This window comes from Triturus cristatus, chromosome 2_2 (assembly GCF_964204655.1).
Source record: "Triturus cristatus chromosome 2_2, aTriCri1.1, whole genome shotgun sequence".
In the NCBI taxonomy this organism is placed as follows: Eukaryota; Metazoa; Chordata; class Amphibia; order Caudata; family Salamandridae; genus Triturus; species Triturus cristatus.
Window position 1 is genome coordinate 574,966,301 of NC_140582.1, and position 23,887 is coordinate 574,990,187.

A 23,887-nucleotide genomic window follows, 5' to 3' on the forward strand; every position below is an offset into this window, starting at 1 on the left:
GGGACGCTCCTTTTTCGGGCAGCTGGGATTATAAGTGTTCGTGCCCCAACACGCACAAAAAGAAAGCACACACTTCTTATCAGCTGTACAATGGGTCGCTGGATAACATTAGCAGGTCTTGTGCAACCTATATAACCTAACTTTGTTATCGTTTAAGGGTGGAAAAGTGTGACTACTCACCTCATACATCAACACCTCGTTTAGGCATTTGCACATGAACTCGCCCCTCATAACAACCTCTAATATTTGCTAGGATCAATCATTTTCTAAAACATAATGGGAGTATTGAATAATATTCTCAAGGTAATTAATGTTTTTCATCCTAGAACTAGGTGGCTCACTAATAGGAAAAATACGTCATCTCTTTTTATTCATTCGTTTTATGGATTCAACTTTAAAGTTATTCTTAGGTAGGACGTGTATCCGATGGTCTAAAAGCTCTTTGTCCTGCAGCACGGCCTTTCAAAATCATACAATACATGACGTCAAAATTCTCAGATAAGAAATGAAGGTAAACTTGCACAGTGTAAACGCGACCTACTTTGACATTCACAAATGGAAAATGAATTGATTCGGCGTTTGCTTTCTGGTAAAATTTAACAGTTTGCCGACTTTGAGCTGTGCACTGCTGAGGACTTTGAAGGGCTCTTGTAGCAGCCACTGTAAGGTTGTGCAAAGTGTTTACCACACGAGCAAAGTCTTGCCTACATCCTGCGTCTTGCGCCCTTGCGTCGTTTTCTCTGCACACTGGCAATATTTATGGTGGCAGCAGTGGCGTAACGAAAGTTCAAGCCCCCCCCCCCCTCAATAATACACGGAGGGGCCCCCCTCTGGATTTATTGCGGTGCGCACAGGCAGAGGTACTGTGCAAAGGAGGCCCCCTGCAGCTTGGGGCCCCCCTCACCGCGGGGGATGTGGGGGGCCTGTGTTACGCCCCTGGGTGGCAGGCAGGTGCTGCAAATCGATGCTGCAAAGTCATTCAGAATTTGTAAATGGATCGATTATGAAAAACTATTTTTTTTCTAAACCTTTTAAACGGGGCGTGTAGGTAAAACCATTAAAGTGAAAACTCACATACCGAGACTTACTAAACTGTGAGTAGTAACCAGTATTCGTGTGAAATAAGGAACGTTTGGAAAATATAAAATAAACACTTTACAATTTCCCACCCCCTTAGCTTTGAGTTTGAATCCTAGTTGTCGATCAAGTGCTTGATGTTTGCTGATACAGGCCTTTCGGCAGACACTGCCGCCTATTGTGTAAAGGATGCACAATACTCCCCTTTCTCTCTCTTAATCTCCTCTTCCGTTCTCTCTCTCGCTGACCTTCGTCCCCTCTTTTTCTCACACCCAGACTCGTGCTCACGCACACACATCCGCCCACTCACTTCTCTCAGTTAAATGTCAAATAGGAACCTTCCAAGCATAACACATTTAACACGACGTGGCAATAAACCACAAAAAACTGCGCACTTAAACCCCACTCCACACAAAGGACACAGTGCTCAGGCCTCGCTGCGTTTCTAGTGCGGTGATCATGTTTATTTTGTAGAAAAAAATGACTTCTGGCTTATTATCAGCATGTAAAAAAATCATGTTCTGCCTAACATATTGTGCTTCTCCGCTGGCTAACACAGGATGCTGTGAAATCTGGACAGCCAACACTACATTCCACGGACGTTACACAAAGGCCTGGCTGAAGAGCCAGTTGTCATACCAAGCTGCTGCAATCACAAAAGGAATTTCCCGTACACTTTTGACCCATTTCTTACATTTCTGAAGATTTTTTTCCACGGGCTGCACTTTACATTCGGAATGTGACAATCAGAATAAATATCTCATAATGCGGAAGGAAATCCCTGTTGGTTTCCTCAGGGAGAACACGTGTTCCAATTTTTCATTTAGGTATGACAAAAAATGTGCAATTTACCAAAACTCGAAACCTTGCTTTGTTACACGATGACACATGTACCTGCAAAACTAATACACACTCTGCCTTTATCAGCAGGACGAAATATGTTTGAAACTATGTTTTTGGATGTGGGTGTTGAATTGCCATCAGTGTGGTGAAGTGGAGAATATTGCAGACCCCGAGAGTGTAAAGCTGCAGTGATACAATGTGGGGAGCACCAGAGGGCAAGCTCGTTCCCTTTAATAGCGAGAATTATGAAACGGTTTTTCTGTAAACTTTACATTTCCTTACGCTCCTCTCGCGCATTTCACAGTGCTTTACGAGTTAAAGGACAAGATACAATATTGTGGTATGGAGGACCTGTAAACAAGGTGCGTTTACAAGCTTTTGTCGGTATGGAAAGTAAAAAATGTTTTTTGCCATTAAATGAACCAATCGACAGTATACGCTGTTGTGACAAGTTTGATCAGTTAGCTCAATGCATTGTTCCACAATAATCGGAGCCAATGAGAGAAGGTATGGCATGCTACTTCGTGTTTGTGCTCTCGAGGAATGGCTATGCAGCGCTCTGCTGCACTTCCGGTTATGATATGGTAAAGTCTGCTGCAACAGGTATGAGCAATGGAAGTCTCCATTTTGTACGTCATCTACGAATCTGCTGCCTTCAGTCATTCATGCGCATGACTTTGATTCCGTGCGCGTTGATATAGGTTAGAAGGATTTTGGCCCTCCTTTCGATCACATCAATAAGTTTTTCAATCCCCTGGCGACCTCCTTGGCTGTCCCAGTAAACTTTGTCAAGAAAGAATGACTGAAGAAGCTTCTCTCGTAAATGCTGACTTTTCAGTACAGACACCGCAGATTCGGGTAACCTGAAATGGAACCAAAAAAGTATAAGCGTTCATCAGATAACGTTATTATACAACTGAAAAAAAACATTCTGCCCCCCCTCCAACACCATGATGTTCAAGCAATCATAACATTAGAACGCCTGCCAGTGTACAGGTGCCTGTGGGGTTGCATGAGAAAAAGAGTCAGATGTAGCATTTGATGGCAGGCCTTATCCTCCTCTTTTTAGTGCCCAGGGAAGAGTGAGGAAATGTGAGACAGCTCTAATTTGCATATAATATGACATCACAGGTTGTGACATCAATTGTTCTTTCATCTTCTTTGGCACCATTGAAGAAACTTTACAAGAATTAACCTCCCTGATAGAATTATCAGCAACATGTATACAAACATAAAAAATAACAAGAGAATAGAATGTGTATGTGTAGATTAATGTTTAAACAATTATATATGTAACAAGAATTATTTCATGCAAGTGCATTTAGAATGACATCTTCATAATCCTTTACAATTTATACATGTATTAAAAAGCAGCATTTATTATTGTGCAGAAACATGCACACATTCTGTAACCCTGTTACTAAATGCTTCTTAGTTTAGGGTTGCCTTTTGTAAATAGTGTAGGGTGAGATTGCTTGCTCATGTTTACCTTGAAGAATCATTTGATGCAGTTTAATACTAAATTCCTTTTCCTGGTTATTGGCATTGTCATCATAGAGTTGGACATCGGTAGTGCTTAATTTGAGACGGTGGTTTCAGGTGCTCGGCACCAGCACTTCATTGTCAACACCGGCGCTTGTGGCAGCTGCCAGCTATCTGTGTAGTTTAGAGATGAGTAGGACAACAGTTGTTTAATAACTGATTAGAATTAATGTATGTCTCCCATACCATTCTTTGTGCTTTGGGGGCCTTCTAACAGTCTGAATTGCCTCAGTTGAAGCAGTGTGATGGCTAGTAGCTGTGTAGGTACCATCATTGGCAGCGTTCGCAGGTGCTATGGGTGGTGCGAGCTGCAGCGACCACCTAACAACGGCTCTGGCACTTATTTGTTTACAAATTAAGCTCTGGACGTCTGCTTTGTATTATATAGGGTAAATCTCTTCAGGAAATATCGACTCATTTTGGTCACTCTGCATTTCTACCTAATGTTGAGGCTGGTCTATATTGATTTGTTTCTAAATATATAATTAAACCCTACTAAACTCAGATTTGGTTCTTGGGTGAATTATTGTGTGACCAAATTAGTTACACTGTATTGATATTTAACTGTGATTATTTTCTACCTTTTACCTCTGAAGCTGCTACCAAGACCATGGGTCTGGAGATAAATGTTTAGGTGGGCCCAAACTCTTGCACATCTTACACCCATGATTCCTAAATGTTAAGCTGCTTTCAAACAGAAATCACCAACAGTTGATAATTCTGTTTGCTTCAGTTAAATCCAAGTAGCACTTTGGACCATCTCATGGGCAGAGGGAAACGAACATGACACACAATAATGGTTCAGTGAGCCTGTGTTTGTATTACGAAACACAGAAGCAAATAATGTGAAGCATACTTTAGTGAGTGTGAGAAAGTAGATTATTAGTTGCGGAGGATGGGAGTCTACCACAAGGAATAACGGCACTATTATTGTTACACCCAGTTTAGGTTTCAGTAATTTAAATCTGAGCATACACCCTAGTATCTATGGCACAGAGCAGACAGGTTTAACTTAAGAACTTTGTTTAAGCATTTAGAATCACCAGAACAGTTAAAAAGTCGAAAACACAGCACAATAAAAATCCTACTCCAATGTATAAAAACAGAGAATATGAGAATATTTTAGTGGACAAAATGACACCAAAGCTACAAAAATCCAATACGTGATTTTTTAAAACTTTTAAATAAAAACAGAGCCCAAAAGCATGAAGTGCCAACCGTGGGAAACTGGTCATGCTAGACATGGACAACGGTAAGGTTAGAGGCTGGCGATGGAGCACAGGTCGGATACCAGGACCAGGTCGGTCCCGGAAAAGAGTTACCTTCGCACTTACAAACTTTTTTGGAGAAAGATTTCTGGTCCCCAAGATGCTGAAGGGGCAACTTGCAAGCTGGATCCGAAGGGTCCGACAATGACAGGCTGCTGAAGCGCTAGGTCCCTGTGCAATTGTTAATTAAGGTGGGAAAACTCAGAACGAGCAAAGTCAATGACCAAGAAGGCCTCAACGTTGACCAGATGCTGTGCAGCGCTGGTCAGGCAAAGCCCTCTACGTTTGGACTTAGAAACCTTTTTGGAAGTAGGATTTCCTTCAGCACGGCAAGCCAGCTGTTAGAAGGTGGTTCTAACCATCTGTTAGACCTGGTACCATTGGAGTGAGTCTCCCTTCCATTTTTTTGCTGATTGCCTCCTCTGTTTTTGACATGTTTTGCTGGTTTAGATGCGTTGGGCACTGTGCCACTGCTATCCAGTGCCACAGTGCAAGTGCTCCCTATGTTAAATTGATGTAATGGATTAGTGACTCCATAATTGGCTTATTTGATTTACTTGTCGGACCCTAGTACAGTGCACCACGTGTGCCCAGGGCCTGTAAATCAAATGCTGCTAGTGTGCTCGCAGCACTGGTTGTGCCACCCACAGAAGCAGCTTGTAAAGCGTGGCTCAGGCCTGCCATTGCAGAGCTTGTGTGCAGTCCAGTACTGCCATATTGACTTGGTAAGTACACCCAAGTAGTCCCTAAACCTTCCCTTTTCTTCATATCAGACACCCCTAAGGTAGGCCCTAGGGCAGGGTACATTGTACGTGAAAGGTAGGACATGCCCTGGTGTGTGTGGCATGTCCTGATAGTGAATTACAGCCAATTACGTTTTTCACCTATTGTAAGGCTACCTGTCCCCATAGGACAGACTGGGCAGTTTGATTATAACATCTTATAATCCTAATTGACGCAGGGAACATGATAGAAAAACAAATTTAGTATGCCTGAACTCAGAATGATAAAATACATCTTTGAGTGAAGTTGTTTGTTACCTTTTGTGTTTCAAAATACCACTTTTGGAAAGTAGGTATTTTCTTGCCTAACCATCCAGCCTGCCGCTGCTAGGTTGTGTATTGCATGTCTGGTTTGTGAGTGACAGGAGGGCTTGGGCTCCAGCAGTCTGAAGGGCCAGGGCTGGGCTGAATAGGACCTTGGCAGCATAGAGAGTAGAGGGGGCGGCAATTTTCTTTCAGTGCCCCCAGCCTTCATAGAATAGAGAGTAGAGGGAGGAGATTTCCTTTCAGCCACCTGGGCCGGGTCTGCTTTCAACAATGCTGTCTCCACCTCCTGCCAGGAAGCTGCACAGAACTGTTTTTGGCTAGGTACAGGCACCCTCTTCCTAAAGAGGACAAAGGATTTACTAGTATTAATATTGGGGCCCAGAACCCAAGACTTTAGATCACTTCTGGGAATCAATACGGACCTTTGCCAAGGAGAAGAACCAGAGAAGCTGAAGGAGTTGACTGCCCCTGTGCCAGTGTGCTATTTTCTCGGGTTGGCCTGCAGTGGTTTCTTTATTGCCAAGGAAAGGGGAAAGACTTTTATTGAAATTTTCATCATCTTGAAAAAGAATCTCCAAGGGCTTGAATTGTGCTTGCCTCCTGCTGAAGTCTCAGGGATACAAGACTTCACCACCAACTCCCCCCTGAATTCCCTTGCCGGCGATTCTGTCTGCAGAAACGTGCGTGTTGTTGGGAGCTGGAAGCGTGACTCAACGCGAAGAAGCGTGTTGCCGCCGCAGCTGTCACCGTTACATCACCGGAAAAGCGTGTCGCCGCCGCAGAGGTCGCCGTCGCATCACTGAAGAAGCGTGTCTCCGTTGCAGCTGCTGGTCGTCGCATCACCGGAGAAGCGTGTCGCCACCGCAAGGGCTGTTGTTGCATCACCGGAGAAGCGTGTCTCAACCGCATATGCTGATCGTCGCATCACCGAAGAAGCGTGTCACCACCGCAAGGGTCACCATCGCATCACTGGAGAAGCTCCGAAGTTACAGAGTTCGCCACATGGCTGTCGGGCGTGCATGCATTGTCTTCATGTCGTCACATCGCATCTTGTCGCTTCTTGTCGCATCGCACCGAATCATCGTATCGCATCAAGGCGCAATCTTGTCGCATCGTAACCGGAAAGCAGTAAGAGATCGACGCATCACCTCCTCTCTGGTAAGGAACAGACGCATCGCCTACCTTGCGCAAGCACTGAGGAACAGACGCATCGCCTCCCCCGAAGCAAGGACCCGACGCATCACCCTCCCTGCGAACCTTTTGTTTGTTTTGCGTTACGCATTTTAGGTACTTTGTGAGAAACGTGTCGCATTTATCATCAACTTGAACTAGGCTATTTCAACCATCTTTAAGTCCATTTTTTGATTACAGTATTGTGGATTTTTGTCATTTGGATCTTCTGTTAAGTTTATATAAAGAATACTTATTTTTATAAAACCTGTGTGGAGTCCATCTGTGGTGTTTTCACTGTATAACTGTATGTGTTCACAAATGCTTTACACACTGCCTCTGAGATAAGCCTGCCTGCTCGTGCCAAGCTACCCAGGGGGTGAGCAGGGGTTATTTAGGAGTGTAACCCCCCTACCCTGACTAGAACCAAGGGTGCCTACTTGGTCAATGGTACCTACCTCTGCCAACTAGAGACCCCCAGTTCTAACACCATCTGAGCCGCCCACATTTTTTGCTTTTTGAACACCTATTTGTTGAGCTTTACCTGTGGGAGAGCCTCATAAGTTGGGACTCACCTACATTGAACTCATGTTGAACGGGACTGCATGTGTATTTTACCGGTGTCCCCCTGGCGCGAGTATGCTACTGCGCTGCAGCTAGAGTAAGGGGCACTCGGCTAGGTTACATGCAGACACGTGTGTACATGCGTGTGCACATGTGTAAGGGATGCGCAGGGGAGATTGCTGGCGTGAGCAGCCCAGGAGCAGCTACAAAGTGAATGGTGTGGCAGGACTTATGCAGAACTGGGTGGTGACATGGAATAGGCTTTCTACAAAGGGAAGAAACACTTGAGGGAAAGTCAGTGTGCTTTACTGTTTATTCCATTATTCTCCTATGAGGATGGGGAGCACATGGGCTAGTATAACTTTCCTAGGGCCTACAAATTCCAGACACACACCAAAGTCCACTGTAACATATGTGAGAAGAAGAATTCTGCAGAGTCCAAAGTCATATTTGTACTGCTTTTGGGTCATCCAGAAATGACATATTTCTCTGAGTCAGCTCATAACCAGGGCCTAGCTGAAGCCTCAGAGGTCCAGCCCTGCACAACAAGCATTCCAAGGGCGAGGGCCTCCACTCCAAGAAGAGTGGATGGGTGGAGCTACAGGTTCATCCATCAGCAGCTGACACCTGGTGCCAGGCACCAAGCTGCTCTGGAGAGAAGGCAGCGAGGGGGGAAGGAGCTTTCAGAGACCATCTGGTATGAATCCCCTGGACACCGCCATTTTGAACAAACCCTATAGAGGCCTGGTCAAGAAGGAGGGAGCAGGGGCAGAGAAGCGATGTGTCGCTGTGTGATAGGGCAAACAGAGACTTCCTGCCAGCCTCCTCCCCAATTCTTTAAAAGAGTTTGCACAGGAAGAAGAGCTCTCTCTGGGGTGTGGTCTACTGAGGACGACTGGTGCTGGACCCTGGCACTATGGGCAGCTGGAAGGAAGAACCTCCAGACTGGCCCAGGACCCTGCCTTGCACCAAAAGGGGAGACCAGGACTAGTGAGCTGAAGGCTGGGCCTCTGTGCAAGGAGAAGAGAGGCCCAGGAGAAGAGCCAGGTGAAAGGCTGGTGCAGAGAGCCTGTGAAAACCACTCCCTGCTGCATTCACTCTCTTGGAGATCCAGAGGGCGAAGGAAAGTGCTCCCAGTGGCTGGGGAGTGCCACCAGGAGCAACAAGAGGCCAGAATGGAGCCGATTGGGTGCCTGGGGTCCAAGATACGCCCCCCAGAAGGTAAGCGACCTTTGACCTCTGCAGGGACCGACAACGAAGTGCGTGGGGCTCCGCCGCCGGTCCAAAATGTGCCCTTGGGGTGGGTCAGGTCCCAGGGGCTGCCCCCAAGAAGAGGAAGTCCGGGAGCGCAATGCGCACCCCATGAACATATCCCAACCAGGGTGTCAGGAGCCCACCCTGGCCCCTGAAGCCACTGGAGGAGGGGAAGCGCCATCACACCCCTTCGAAAAGATCGTGGGGGTCCGGGATCACCAACTCCGGCCCCCGGTGCTGGTGGTGTGGAGGAGGGGGGGTGCCATTGCGCACCCCCATCGCGGGAGAAGAGACAGCCGGGGAGTGCCATCGCACTCTCCATGAAGACTGACCAGGGGCCCGGGACCACAACTCCGGGCCCCGAAGAGGGTGAAGACCAGTCATGAAAATGGCCCCCATCGGGGTGCCAGGAGCCCACCCTGGCCCCCGAAGACTCAGGAGACCCGGGACGTCCGGAGGCCCGGGACCCCATCTCCGGGCCCCGAAGAGAAGGAGGAGGCCGGGGGAGTCTTCACTCCGCACTCCCCCGAGAACCGGCCGGGCCGGCGGGTGTCTTCGCGTCTGCCCGCCGGAGCGGGCAAACCAGAACTGCAGTGCCGGCTCCCATGGCAGCACACGAGGGTGCTGGCTGGGTGGGGAGCCGGCGGGGGACGCGGGGGTGGGCTCCCCGGGCTGTCCTCTAACATGGAGACCATGCGGGGGTCCCAGGAGGGACCCGAAATGGAATAGGAGTTGCCAGGGGCCCAGGTGGGACCGGGCCCCCGACAACCAGCCAGAGCAGCCAAGGGTGGGCTCCTAGTGTTGCCAACACTCACCTGGGGTCCGGGTGGGAACGGGCCCCCCACCGTGGTCTGAACGCGGCGCGAGGCTGCCAGGAAGAATGTCAGCATGGCTCTCTATGGAGCAGCGGGGTAGCCACTGTTCTAATATTCATGGAAATGGCAGAAGCGCCCCATAGTGCCTTGCAGGCCTGTATTGGCCTGCAAGGGAAAGCAGCGTTTGCATGGTTTGTGGTGGTCCCAGGAGGACGGGGTCACCGCCAAGGGAGTGCAAAGGTGCAGGGGGAGCTGCAGGAGCAACGCAGTCTCCCCCACCATGAAAATGGAAAGTCCCTCCCTAAGTCTCAGGGGACTTCATAGAAATAACCCCTCAAGGACTCAGCCAGGCGTCATCAGCTTCCCATGGCTTGAACTTTTGTACTGCAGCTGGGGGTGCATTAGGTATTGCCTCAAGGAGTGAAGGGCTGAGTTGGGGGATGTCTGGAGAAGGGCATCTCTTGGAGGTGAAGAGGTGTATTTACACAAGAAGTGCATTTACTAATGTTCTTTCTATTGAGGGACTGAAGGTCCCATGTGTAATGCGAAATCAAAAGCAATGAGGGGTTAAGTTGCGGGACATTCCTGATAGGGTGTCCGGCTGTATATGCTTAAACCTGTGATTTCAACTGTGATGCCTTTTAGGGGCTTTAATTGCAATGCATTACAACGGTTATCAGCTATGATAAGTACCTGATTTAAAGGGATGCCTAAAAATGTATTCTTGCCGCTGCATTAGGTGAAGAACAACCCAGACTGTTAGCCCCTAAGATGTACAGGTGTATACTGTATGGTCAGTATGAGATGCTCAGTCAGGGTTATGTGTCCCCAGGCAGGTGTGCCTAGTTTAAATGCTTGGTGAGATAATGGGGTGAGTCGCCACTGGGATGGTGCCTGTGCGCATGGCCCCCGCTCCACGTTATGTTCAACAAACTGCATTAGGGGGCAAGATGATTTGCATACATGGGAGTGGTGGTACTGGACCCCAACCCCCTGCAGGAGTGGTGGAGATATTATGCAATGTCACAAAGTAATTCCATCAGCTTATGTATGTTTGTAAATTGGTGCATAGTATTGAGTAGTGTGTGTGTATAATAAATGTACTCTTACTTTTATAAAGCAAAGTACAGACTAGACAATCAATTATTGAGTGTTATTTCTGTGCACCTGTAATGGCGAAAACATAAACAAAGTAGGTCGCACACTGCTCGTCATACCAGCAAATAGCCCCATAGAACTCTGGATAATGTAGTAGCAACGGTGAGTACGCCTATGCCACGAGTATGTCACTATAATGCCATCCCTGGACACGTGTTTCGAGGTAATTGCCTCTCGTCAGCAGGGAGCAGGTAGGTATGTGGGGTGCCAAGTAGACTGCCAAAATATTAAAGGTAAAATACCTCTCACGGCGCGCAGGTGCGGAACCAAGGCTCGTCAGCCCAAATCGCTCGAGGGAGCTTAAATACATAAACAAAGTAGGTCGCACACTGCTCGTCATACCAGCAAATAGCCCCATAGAACTCTGGATAATGTAGTAGCAACGGTGAGTACGCCTATGCCACGAGTATGTCACTATAATGCCATCCCTGGACACGTGTTTCGAGGTAATTGCCTCTCGTCAGCAGGGAGCAGGTAGGTATGTGGGGTGCCAAGTAGACTGCCAAAATATTAAAGGTAAAATACCTCTCACGGCGCGCAGGTGCGGAACCAAGGCTCGTCAGCCCAAATCGCTCGAGGGAGCTTAAATACATAAACAAAGTAGGTCGCACACTGCTCGTCATACCAGCAAATAGCCCCATAGAACTCTGGATAATGTAGTAGCAACGGTGAGTACGCCTATGCCACGAGTATGTCACTATAATGCCATCCCTGGGCACCCCTCACACCTACCTGCTCCCTGCTGACGAGAGGCAATTACCTCGAAACACGTGTCCAGGGATGGCATTATTTTTTACACTCGTGGCATAGGCGTACTCTCCGCTGCCACTACAGTATCCAGAGTTCTATGGGGCTATTTGCTAGTATGACGAGCAGTGTGCGACCTACTCTGTACCTGTAATGGCGAATACTACTAGCCCACACCACCTCCCTAGAGTAAGACTTAGACGGCTCTGCAACGCTACCCTCTGAGAGTCAGGCGCTACACTAGGGTGTTTGGTTCCCAGTGAAGGACTAATGTGACATGTTATTTGTGCAGGCCTCACAAATACTGCCTCGTTTTTCAACACCAGCAAGTTAAGGTTGACTAGTGATTCTACATCCATGGCTGTGGCTTCTACAGCGACCCAAGTTTCTGTTGGTTCTACAAGCAGTAAGTTGTCATACAGTTTCTAAGTTTAAGCTTTTACAGTTGGGGCAAGAGGATAAAACTCTGACACCAGCCAAGGATTCCAGGACCTCAGGAACAGCACCTGGAGGTCAGGAGTTAATTTAACCAAAGCCACCAGCAGTGCCCAGGGCAGGTCCAGTTGAAACTGGTCAGCTGGGCTATAACAGTAAAGTGATCTTCTTGCAGCTTTTGTGCCTTTGTGGCTTAACAGAGCCTTGACCCTTGGAGTCTACTTTGTTCTGGGTACAATTTGAAGCAGGACCCGCCCTTAGTGTTCTCCTCACAGGTCTCAAAAGCAGGTGCAGTCCTTCATCTGTCTTCCACAGGTCCAATAGTGTTCTGACGAAGGTACACAGGGGTGCCACATTAATACCTGGAACTAGCCTGTGGGTGGGGGTGACTCCTGGCCCCTCCCTAACCAACAGGGGAAAAGTTCACTGGGGTAACCCTACACATTTCTGCAGCAGTTCCTGTGTTCACTACTGCAAACAATCCAACAGTACCCCTCTCTACCTAAATCCAACATAACAGAACTTTCCTTCCCTGTGCAGAGCTTTTATGCTCACCATAGAGGTGTTGCCAGGGATATGAGAAAACTCTCTCATGTAGATAGTTCCAAGAGCATATCCACTCCCACTGAGATCAGAACCTGGCTGACTAGAGAGGCAAAAGGGAGCAGGCCCAGGCGTGATCTGCATCTGCCAATAACAGGGTAGACTTCCTTTAGAGATATGCAAGCGGCTGGGCACCCACAGGCCTTCCTGTCAGGGGACGGTCAACTTCTCCACACATCTAAGGCCTGTGTTTCAGCTCTAGGGACCAATTCACACCTAATCAAGCCGCTATTCAGCTGCTTGGTGACAACTGGACCTGGGGCTTCTAGAGCCTAAAGGCAACTTAAAAAAAATATTGTTTGTAAAATATTTATTACTAATCCGACTATACCAATGAATTGGATTTGTAATTCATATTTTAAAAAGTCCCTAAATTACCCTTTTAACTGGTTCCTATACAGAAATAATTTTATTAACTTTAATAAAGTATTGCAAGGCTAACCCTGCTAAAATGAAAAATACTTTTAGAGCATTGTCACTGTAAGGACATGTTTAACCTTTAACTTTACATGCCCTACTTTTATATGTCATGCACCCTGCCTTATGGACATTTAAAGACTATTTAGGATGACTTATTATTATTCAAACAGAGGGTTTAGGTCTGTCAAAAGGGGTTAGTTTGACAGGTCGAACAAGCAGTTTTAAACCTGCATAGCAAGGTTACAGATGGCAGACCTGTAGACATCTTTGCATTGTCATTTTAAATGTGGCACAATATGTGCTGCAGTCCGCTAATGACATTACATTTCCATGCTCTGGGCACAGTCTGTACCATATACTAGAGACGTATTGGTAAGTTGAATATCCCAATTAGGTATCTACCGATTTGACATGCTTTTAGGTCAGAGCACATACACTGGGTACTGGACAGCAGTGTCCTAGTGTGTAGAGTCCGTAAACCAGCAAAAAACTCTGGCAAAAAGTGGTGGTAAAAAAAGGGTCACTATCCTGCAGTGAGGATGAAAAACAATACTTTCCTAGTTCATAGGCACAACCTACTCATGCCCAGTACAGTGTTCCATTGCACTGTGTGTGCAATATGAATACTATTACATAGATACATGCAACATAAAGACATATATTCACATCTTTATCAAAGGAACATTTTGGTTCTGAACAAATATCACATATTAACTAAATTTACAAAAAATCTTACAGGTACGGGAAAATAGAATCAGGAAAAAACACTTAAATAGAGATTATGGTTGATATCCAACAACTAATTGAACTGACAAAAATGTGGTAGTTATGGTTTAGTATCAAGCCATATCTTTGGATACCATTTAGATCAGAAAATGGTTGGTCGTAGATTAGCAGTCATGTTCTCCACTTAGCTCATTTATGAATCACACACAGTGCATGGATGCAGGATTGCCATGCATTTCAATTGCCACCCTACTTACTAGATGTATGGGATACTGAGGACGAGACTTGTAGCCACAGTACACTTGGTTACCGCAGACCTATGTTTTCAGAAACCACAGAATATGACCAGAGTATATACCCCATAGCTACTGGGCACAGGGCATGCTGTGTGGCTCATTTGGACTCAATACATTGAGCATACCCCATGACCATGGCCTTTGGTTACTAGGCAAAGGGCATGTTCATATACCACACACTGTGACTACTACTCATAGTTGCACAGAAGAAAGGATCTGGCTAGAGAGTAATGGGAACTGACAAGGACAAAGGCTATGCCTTGTCCCTAGTACTCATGCTGCAGGAACTTGTATAGGGTGGAAATACAATGGTATGATAATAATAATAGTAACAATAAACGAGAAATGCACTTATCAGTTTTCAAGAAACCTTGTTTTCAATTTAGCAATAATTATTTGGAACAGAAAATTAAACTCAGATTAAATACTGAATATATTTAAGCAAGTTTAATTTTCATGTTGCCAACATAACAATATTAATAACTGTGCATTCTATATTTGCCGCTTGTGTCTATACAACGAGCATATTGTAGTTCCAGAAGGGAGATACCTAGCACGGACAGAACAGGATATTTATCACAGCTCTTTTCCTACAGGAAAATATGCTACGTTACAACCTATGAATATATTATGGAAGTTACAAGCCCTGATGGGGTTGCTTAACTACAGGAGAGCTTATTCGCCACATTATGGTGCGTAAGTGTAGACTTTGGACACATTAATCACTGTTAAGTTTTCTGGAAAAAAAACAAATGTCAATGTCGTGTAGTTAGTATGTATGCCCATTAAAGTTGTTAAGCATGGCTTTCAGATAAACCTTGCATGCAGCAGGCAAAGGACATTGGCTCAATCTCATGCCACAGTACCCATGCTGCTTGGCAGTTGGCCATACCCTGTGCCAAGTGCCCCTATTCTCAGACTCCAGAGGATATACCTTCCGGCAATGCCCAGTTAGTATTGGAAACATGCTATTGTTATGATCAACCCCATGCTTTCAACCTTTCAGGCATGCTTTGTGGGTATTGATTGGGCAGATGGTATAGATGTCTGCCTTGCCAGTGCCCAGTCACAGTGCCAGGAATATTTCAAGTCATGTCCTACAGGTCCAAAATAAATTGCCTGTCATCATCCATTGTCAACACTGAGCAAAGAGAATGCCATGTAGGAAATGCACAGAATATAGCTGCAGATTCAGGGTCTAAGGACATACTCTGTGGCCAGAACCTGTAGAGCATGGCCACTGCCCTGCAACCAAGACCTCTGAAGTGTAACTGCAAGTAGCCCTTGTCTCTAAATAATTTCTGGTTTTAGGTCTACTATATAATTTTTATGTACACTTGAAATATTAACATTTGGCAAAAATGTGCATACTGGTTTGCAATCTATAATCTGTCTCCCTTGAACCAGTCTACCATAAATGCAGCCTAGGTTTGACATTGATTTTCCTTAAATAACATCTTCTACCCCTGCAGTGTTTTACTCTTTACAACTCTAGGTAGCATCACCATGCTATTGAAAAGCCCAAACCTTTGCTATTCATAACAAAATACCGGCATCTTAGTTCTGGTTTGCAAACCTGAAAATATCTACTTGAAACTAAGTGGGGCATATGTACAAGCCCCAGTTTCCATCACAACTTCACCTATAGTGACGTTGTGTTGGCGATAGGGGCTGTGCCTTATGTACAAGGCAGCATTAAGCCACTTGGTCAGGAAGATGTCCCTTCCTGTACATAAAGAAACTTTTTTAAAAATGCCATTCTGAAGCATGAAGCAGCACGCATGAAAGTGACAGAATGGCATTTCTAGGATTGTTTATGTGCAGGAATGGACACCTTCCTACACATAAACAATCTTCCCCTACACGCAGACATCCTTGCACTCTGGTGCAAGGGTGCCTGCGTTGGAAAGCCCACATTCAAATTACATTAGGTAGTTTCCCATAAGCCCTTTCACCAATGCCCTGCGTGTGAATATGTCGCTGAAAAAAAAAAGAATACAAATATGAAGTCTTAATGGCACACACAGCAAAAGGAATAATCTTTTGTTACTTAACTGAAGGATTTTTTGTTTGTATCGACGACCTAATATTGAACATGTTTTAAACCAGTGAAGGATAAAAGGTTGAGGTATTCAAATGTGTGCCCTGGAGACAACACTCAATTTTCTGTAGTGGGCATGTTGGTCCACTGAGATATATCACTTGGATTCAAGCTTGGTTTCACATGTTGCTGGTCAGATGTTGAACATCATGTGCTGTTATGTAGTGTATGCCTCTTCCTTTCATAAACTCTATCAGCAGTAGTGAAATGTACTCTTCTGTTACAGAGATCTTGTTTCCATGATCACAGCATTTGCCAACAATATATTATTCAAAACTGGTATATCCCATTACAATGGAAAGATTTCATGAAATACTTTTTTGGGTAATCAATCTTAAAATGAGTATTAATGGTGGCTATTTTTGAAAATCAGTTTGCCTCGGTCATTTCCACAAAGTCCTGACACCTCCACATTCTAGCACCTACATGGCTGGCCTCACCTGTACTATGGTGTCAGGCGCATCTGATGCATTCAGGCTGGTTCTGATTATGCACTACTTGAGCAGTTCTCTCAACGTGCTCCTATTGTGGCTACAGGCATGTCACCCCAGGTTCTGAATACCCAAGGACACTCCATAAGAATCTATCCACTCTCCTTGCTTCCTACCATGTTTATTCCATTATCAGCATCCCTGTGGCAACATTTAACAAACAATCACAAATCCTCCAGGTCTTGATTTAATGCATTAACATGCTAAACAGGCATGCACACCTGCTATTCTCTAGTGTCCCATGAGTAAGGAGCACATGATTGCAGCATGCCAGGCTGTTACTAGGGGTCTTGACTGTGAGAAACACTGCCTGACAGTAGCGGTCCGTGGAGGGAGTTTGGTGGGGCAGTGAGGCGGGGCGGGGGAGGGGCAGAGTGGGGAAATGTAAACACCGGAATATGGATGAACGGAGGTAAGTACACATTTAAATAAATAAAACGAAATTGGTTGCACGCACTGCATCACATTTTGCATAAGGTCAAAAAATCACAGGGCAAATTCTCAGTTGAGCTGCAAAAACAGGTCACTGAGAGATTAGAAACATGGGTGTACACCACCGAAAAGATGGACCCTCACAAAAGTACATTCCTGCAGCTTCACTCACAGAGTACACACAGATTGTATTTACTTCTCCATTCAAGCAGCTGAATCCTTGCTTTCAAATTCCGAGATAAATAACTGACTTTATTTGTAAAATAATTTGAAAGCCAGGGGATTTTAGTTTTGTTTCAAAGCATAATAAAACACTGCTTCAGTTTCAAACCTAAGACATAACTTTAATGAGCCATATGATAAAAAATGTGGTAATTGTACTTACTCTTGTATTCCCTCTAGTAATTTGAAATCCAGATTATCTTCACTCCTGTCAAAGAAGCCCTTGTTGTTAATCCAGACTAAATGTCTTCGGTCCTGTTTTCTCTGAACAATGTGAGCTAGGGCAGCAGATCCATAGTCTTCACATTTCTTTTCAAGTCCTTGCTGCACACAAGAATCTTCTTTGCGGGGTGTGAAGCCGCAGCAGTATCTATCCAGCCGACTGTACACCTGGGAGCAGAGGGAAGGATAAAAGGAAATATAAGATGATTAACTGCATTCTAACTGACATATATGACCATTTTGTAAATTCTACACTATTTTACAAAGACTGGTGCACTGCTCGGTACCTTCGGTAGTTGTGTGAAACTTCACATATGCCGCAGTATGGAAATAGCCAATCTACCACAGCAGAGAGTGACAGACTGTGAGGAGTGCCTGCCAGTAAAAGGAAAGCATGATTCCAATATAGATGAATGCAAATAAATTAAGTTAGATTAAGAAAAAGACACACACCTGAAAAATGGAAAGCATGTATCGTAAGAGAGAGCTTTGTGGTTAGCAGGAAACAATTGACTCGATGATGAAGCATGACACTAATAGAGTGTGCGAGTGTCTAACTAAGGAATTGATCCTGGAACTTTTCTGAACCTGTTCCTGAATAATTAACAGGATCTAACTGGGGGTGCAGAATAATTTAATGTGTTGAGTAGCAGGAGACAAACCGTGGCCATATAAAAAGGACTCAAAGCTATGACTGTATTGCAAGAGTGCTTGCAGGGCAAACTTTTCTATACTTGTTATCTTAAGACAGCGCGGGTTTTAAAACAAATTGCCTTTTCTATTAGCGATAACATAATATGCTTAAAAAGCAAGGAGTGCTTTAATCAGGAAAAGGTCTTATCGAGCTGAAGAAGGGTTTACACTCTATAACTTATTGTGCCTTATTTATTTGTATTGATCATGCAGTAGAGGCTCACAGAGGTAACGCTGTGAGGCGGTGAGCCGGGGCGGGGCCGGGTGTGGGGGGGGGGGGGTAGCGGAGTCCGACGGCAAAGGTGAACGTATTGGACTTACTACCAGTGAAGAAGGTTAGATATCTTGGAATTAAGACACCTTGTAAATTAGAAGAAGATTTTGTCTTTAATGTCAAGGCTATTTGTTCAGAAGGTAAATCACTGCTGGATAAAAAACAGAATCTTCCCATTTAGATGGTTAGAAGAGTGAATTTTATCAAAATTATTCCTTTACCTATGCTTCCCATGTACTCCAGACTACTAATATTCCAACTCTTTTTTAGAAAGATATACGTTTGTATGCTTATATTTCTTTGAGGAAATAGGTGCTCCAAATTTTAAAACATGGCATTGCTACAATAAGGCCTTGCAAGGCCAGACTTCCAGCTGTATTTCTGAGCTGCAGAAATTACAGTTATTAAATGTTTGACCACCTTAGACAGATACTCAGCTGATTTTGATTCCTTACTGGAGCTGTTTTGGCCTAGAAAACTGCAGTTACTGTGTAAGATTGGTTCTTTAAAGAAACTTGGATATAAAAATGCTAAGAACACTTGTATTGATCTAGCATGATTCTAATGGGGGGTTAACTAAGTTTACAAACACACACACACACTGCATATAAATAGATTGATGGTATAATTCAGTGGGTCCATGTGTAGTTTAGGCCAAAAAGAATACATTTGCTTCTATGACAAGCCACAGGACAAGGATATTGGGGAAGGGAACATTACAGCGATAAGGTATTAGCTGAGCTAGAGGTCTGTGAGCAAGGGAGTGTGCAGGAGTTTTATGTGGTGAAGGGTGAAGATTTGAACAAGTGGCTTTGATTGCTTGCAGCACACACCTGTGTAAGAAGAGACATAAGATGAGTCTAGGGTGGAACATTGGTTGCATAAGAACTGTGAAATAGGTGGGGTTGCAGTTTTACAGAACAGTTCTTTTCGTAACTAGGCCCGTGACCTAGAACACAAGGGTGAGATAGACCCTACTGAAATTTGCTCATTATGACAGCATACCCATTACATGATTTGTTATTAAATATGTATGGAAAATGTGCCATTGCTCTGCTGATTGCAGACTGCCTTATTTCAGATCCACTAACGATGTTCACGCTACAGTTTACTTAGCGTGTGATCAGCAACTGCTGCACCAGTCTAGTGGTTCTTAGCTTGTGGTCAATGCACCCCTTGTGGTCCGCAGACCCATATGACATGTAACCAATATTTTATCAATAATTATAAGCATTTCACACTAAATAACTGTGTAAAGGCGGTGCTTTCTTTGAAACGAATAGTTGAATCATGTAACATTAATGCCTACTTGATATGTATAATAATAAAATGAATAAAGATATATTTTAAAGAATAATTATAAGCATTTAAAAAAAACAAATGTTGTCAGAAGTTGATTGCTAGATCAGGATGGAGCATGTGTGAATGCGCGCAGTCATGGATGCATTTAAATCGCCTTCTGACTAAAAACATGTTTGAATTGCTTATGAATTTCTACAAAATCATACGCCTATGTATACTTACTAAGCTAACGCTCTAACCACCCAGTGATCTTGGCATGTATACACAGGTATAATGCCCAAAGGGCCCTTCCAAGCTGTGTGTTCTCCCTTCCACATCATTACATGATCAGGAACTATAGACCTCAAACACCTACTCTTCTTGTGCTGTAAATGGGACATTCCTGCAAATTTCAGCAGAGCTGAAATACTCAAATAGAGCACTGCTTCCCAGTAGGTGGCATGTACTCAGGTAAAATGAGAATATGATCTTTAAGCCTTTAAGCATTCACTTTCTTTGTCACCTTTTGACACAAAGACCCTCCACGGTCTCCGGCTTACTCCATATCAAGCTCGATAGTTGCCCTTTGTATGTCCAGGGCCAAAGTCAATCCAATTACTACTTCTTACTCACCACTTCTGCTAGGAGCTCTGATTTCACATGGTTGCCTTTTGATTTGTGAATAAAATCTGGGCCTTATATCGGTGTGTAGCAGCTCTCATATTTAAACATTATATTGTTAAAGTTCAAATTGTAGAAATAGCTTGAGGGTCCCAGGCATCCAACTGTGATTCAATGGGGTCTGCTGAAGTTAAAAGGTTAAGAAACACTGGCCTAATCAACTGGCCGTGGTATGCCACTTATTGACTGTGTATGCTTAGATGCATCCCATTGGAAGTGTATGAGAACGTAACCATCTGTGTTTTCGGGGAGCCTTCGGACCTGCTGGTTGCAGGTGCCTCCCAATGATTATTGTGACTTTTAATGAATATTTAATATGAATACCACTGTCTCCAAAGTTTACTGAGGAATGACTGGTATTTTTTCTTCCAAAATACACATGTTCATGACTAGTATTCAAGGCTTTCGAAATGGCCAGCAACCAGGTGCTTGAGACTATGCATGGCCACATATGCAGCATTCAAGTGAAGAATGCATTCAATAAATGCATACAAGTTGCTTATTATTTACATTGAAAAAGAGTTTCGTTTTCTTATACTAGATTCAACTTGCAGCCCTATGAATAAATCAACTGAGAAACAGGAGTGTAAACTGAGCATCTAAGAGCAATGCACCATTAAACTGAGTGTGACAGAAGAATTACACTTCAATCAAAATATGAAAGAGCATTGTCCTCTCCATCAGGACATTGTCGAGGCACCAGGCTCAGACCGCAGTTGAGCATCCTACCCACTCGAATGTACTTGCGGTGAGCCAGAAGGGTTTTTCGCGAGTTGAGTGGAGAACGGTGCACTAATTCTGTAGCTTGCGCAGAATGTCAAAATTGGGCTTGCACGAGGAGTGCCTCTTCGCCTTCTATAACCAAGTAGTCTCAGGTAAGCTGTTGGTGCTGTCCCCTGCACAGGTCCCCTTCAGAATGTAACAATATATGTGCATTTCAGGTATCCGCAATCTAAGATGTCTCTGGAAAGATTTAATATATTTCGTTGGAGAAAATAGGGGTGAAATATCAAGTTGTGTGAACATTTGAAGAAAAAGTGATTTTAAGCAAGGCCTTCTATCAAGCCAATCAAATACAGTACTGGCATGTCATCTACCACAGGTGGCTATCTTAGCATGTGCAAATTCAGAAAATAAATTGTTTTAAAAGATTTGGATGTAGTCTTGCGGTTGATATGCATTATGAAATGTAGAGTGTGCCAGGTGCCTGTTCAATAGGAGTTAGTGGTTGTAACAACTAGAAACCAAGTGAGTTCCTAAACATGTCTATTCTAAGCGACGCAAAACGCAAAATTTCCTATTTCGTGAAATCTATTTTTTAAAAAGCAGCAATTCAATACCAATGGGGCCCTATTCTGTCACTCATAGTAACTCAGGCAGGAATTATGGAATATGTTTCCCTTGCGGGGTTCATCCACACTTGAGAGATTCGTCCACATCAACATAATATCATCTACTTTGTGACATATGCCATGTTTGGGATAATGCAAAAACAACAATTGATGGACAGAATGCAGAACAATGTCATACGTGCTCTCCATGACACTGGAATCAAGCTATCCTGGCTGAAGAGGGGTGAAACCCCGAAACTGGTCCTAGGATGTTTCCAGTCCAGGGAGGACCTGGCTTGGCAGTTCGGGTTGGACTGTTCTCATGAGGCACAGGGTCAAGACTGATTTGCATATGGCTGGGTTCAAACTGGAACGGCATGGTGAGCAAAGAAACAATGGATTTAGGCCCAGATCTCTGTACTGGGGTGAATCTATGACATTGTTCTGCATTCTGTCCATCAAGTGTTGCTTTTGCATTTGTCACCCTGAGTAGGACAGATATGCCCAGACGTGAGTCCCGTGCTCTCCATGCCACTGGAATCAAGCTATCCTGGCTGAAGAGGGGTGAAACCCCAAAACCGGTCCTAGGATGCTTATTTTCAGTCCAGGGAGGACCTGGCTTGGCAGTTCGGGCTGGACTGTTCCCATGAGGCACAGGGTCAAGATTGATTTGCATATGGCTGGGTTCAAACTGGAATGCATGGTGAGCAAAAAACGATGGATTTAGGTCCAGATCTCTGTACTGGGGTGAATGTATGACATGTTTCTGCATTCTGTACATCCACTTGTTTTTGCAAGGTTGGGTTAATAGCATAACACCACCTCAAAACCGTGGCATATCTTTACTTTTCTGACATAGGTATGTAATAGTTTATTAGCATAGTTAATTAAAACCATTGCAATTCAACCTTAGAAGAATAAAACACTAGTGTGTACACAATACATTATTCATCACTTGAGTAAAATTACATTCACATAAAATCTATATTTATAATTCCTTTCAAAAATTCATAAGATTTAATATGTTGATAAGATTAAAATAATAATACTTTTCTGACATAAATAAAAGAAACCTCTAGAGATGCACGAGAAAAGCATGTGCGTCCACTCATCAACTCGCAATGGCTTTCTTAGAGAAATAAAGGATAAAATGGACAAACGTTGGAGGGTTATCAGAGAGATTAAAACTTTTTCAGCACAGCCTGTTTGCTAACACATAAGAAGCAAGGGTGGGGCTTCTACCCTCCTACAATTTCTTTAGGCCGAATATAATAATATGTTTTATTGTGTTGAGGCTTAGTACTGGAGACATTTTCTATCATAAATCAGAGGTGTATCGTACTAGTTGTTCTGAGAGATTGCCCTGAAATGAGCAAACATGTCGTTCGAAACCTCTTTGAAAACTTCAAATATTTGGCAGTCGTACCTTTCTAGGATTTGTATTCTGCTTTGAGGGAAAGCAAAATGATAGTGCATAATTGTATTAACAGAGAAAAAAACATACAATGTGGAATGTGCAGGATTAGATGGGTGTATGGAAAACAGGAACTGAATCCTCTTGGTTTGCCAACAGAAAATTATATATAATTTGTCTCTGTAAATTAGAAGGCAAATGAACTAAATATGTATAAACATAACAGCAAAAACACCGTAAAATCTTGAGAAAGTTAGACCTGTTGCACTGATATGTTTTATCTGACGATATAAAATGGAATATATATGCATACACATGAATTTCTCTCCCTACAATGAAATTACATCCCATCAAGTGAACTGCTATTTAGAACCAATAATTAGAGCTCTGCAATTTACAGTACTTTCCTTCCGAGAGCTACACTTTAATTCACATGTAATTCTCATTCTCTGGTTCAAAAAGACAAGGTTATTGTCAAGAAGGTAAACAATCAAAGAATAATTTGGCAATTAATCATTTATTGATTATTGAGGTAAATTTAAATTCATAAAGATACAGAATCTTTGAACTGCAGCAGGATAACACCAAGCTGTCAAGTGAACGAAAAATGCCAACGTGTGTTTTGCTACAATTATTATAATATATAGAAGTCTGAAGTCTAGAATAAGAATTGATAAACGGTGAGATATCATACTAAAACAAATTTTGAAGGGCATAAAGAGCAGGTAACAAAAGGTATGACAGTAAAGTAAACACCACAAGATACAAAATAAAATAT

At 43.9% G+C, this 23,887-nt stretch overlaps 1 protein-coding gene across 1 annotated transcript in view; it reads right to left on the reverse strand.

Moving 5' to 3' along the window:
• Positions 1-1,515: 1,515 nt before the first annotated feature.
• Positions 1,516-23,887, reverse strand: part of GASK1B (golgi associated kinase 1B) — a 157,865-nt gene continuing 135,493 nt past the window's right edge. The window contains exons 3-4 of the mRNA XM_085641725.1: positions 17,377-17,603; positions 1,516-2,783 (exon numbers count right to left, since the gene is read on the reverse strand). Coding sequence (XP_085497851.1) covers positions 2,576-2,783; positions 17,377-17,603 — 435 coding nt within the window. The 3' untranslated portion in view covers positions 1,516-2,575. The remainder of the gene's footprint in view (positions 2,784-17,376; positions 17,604-23,887) is intronic.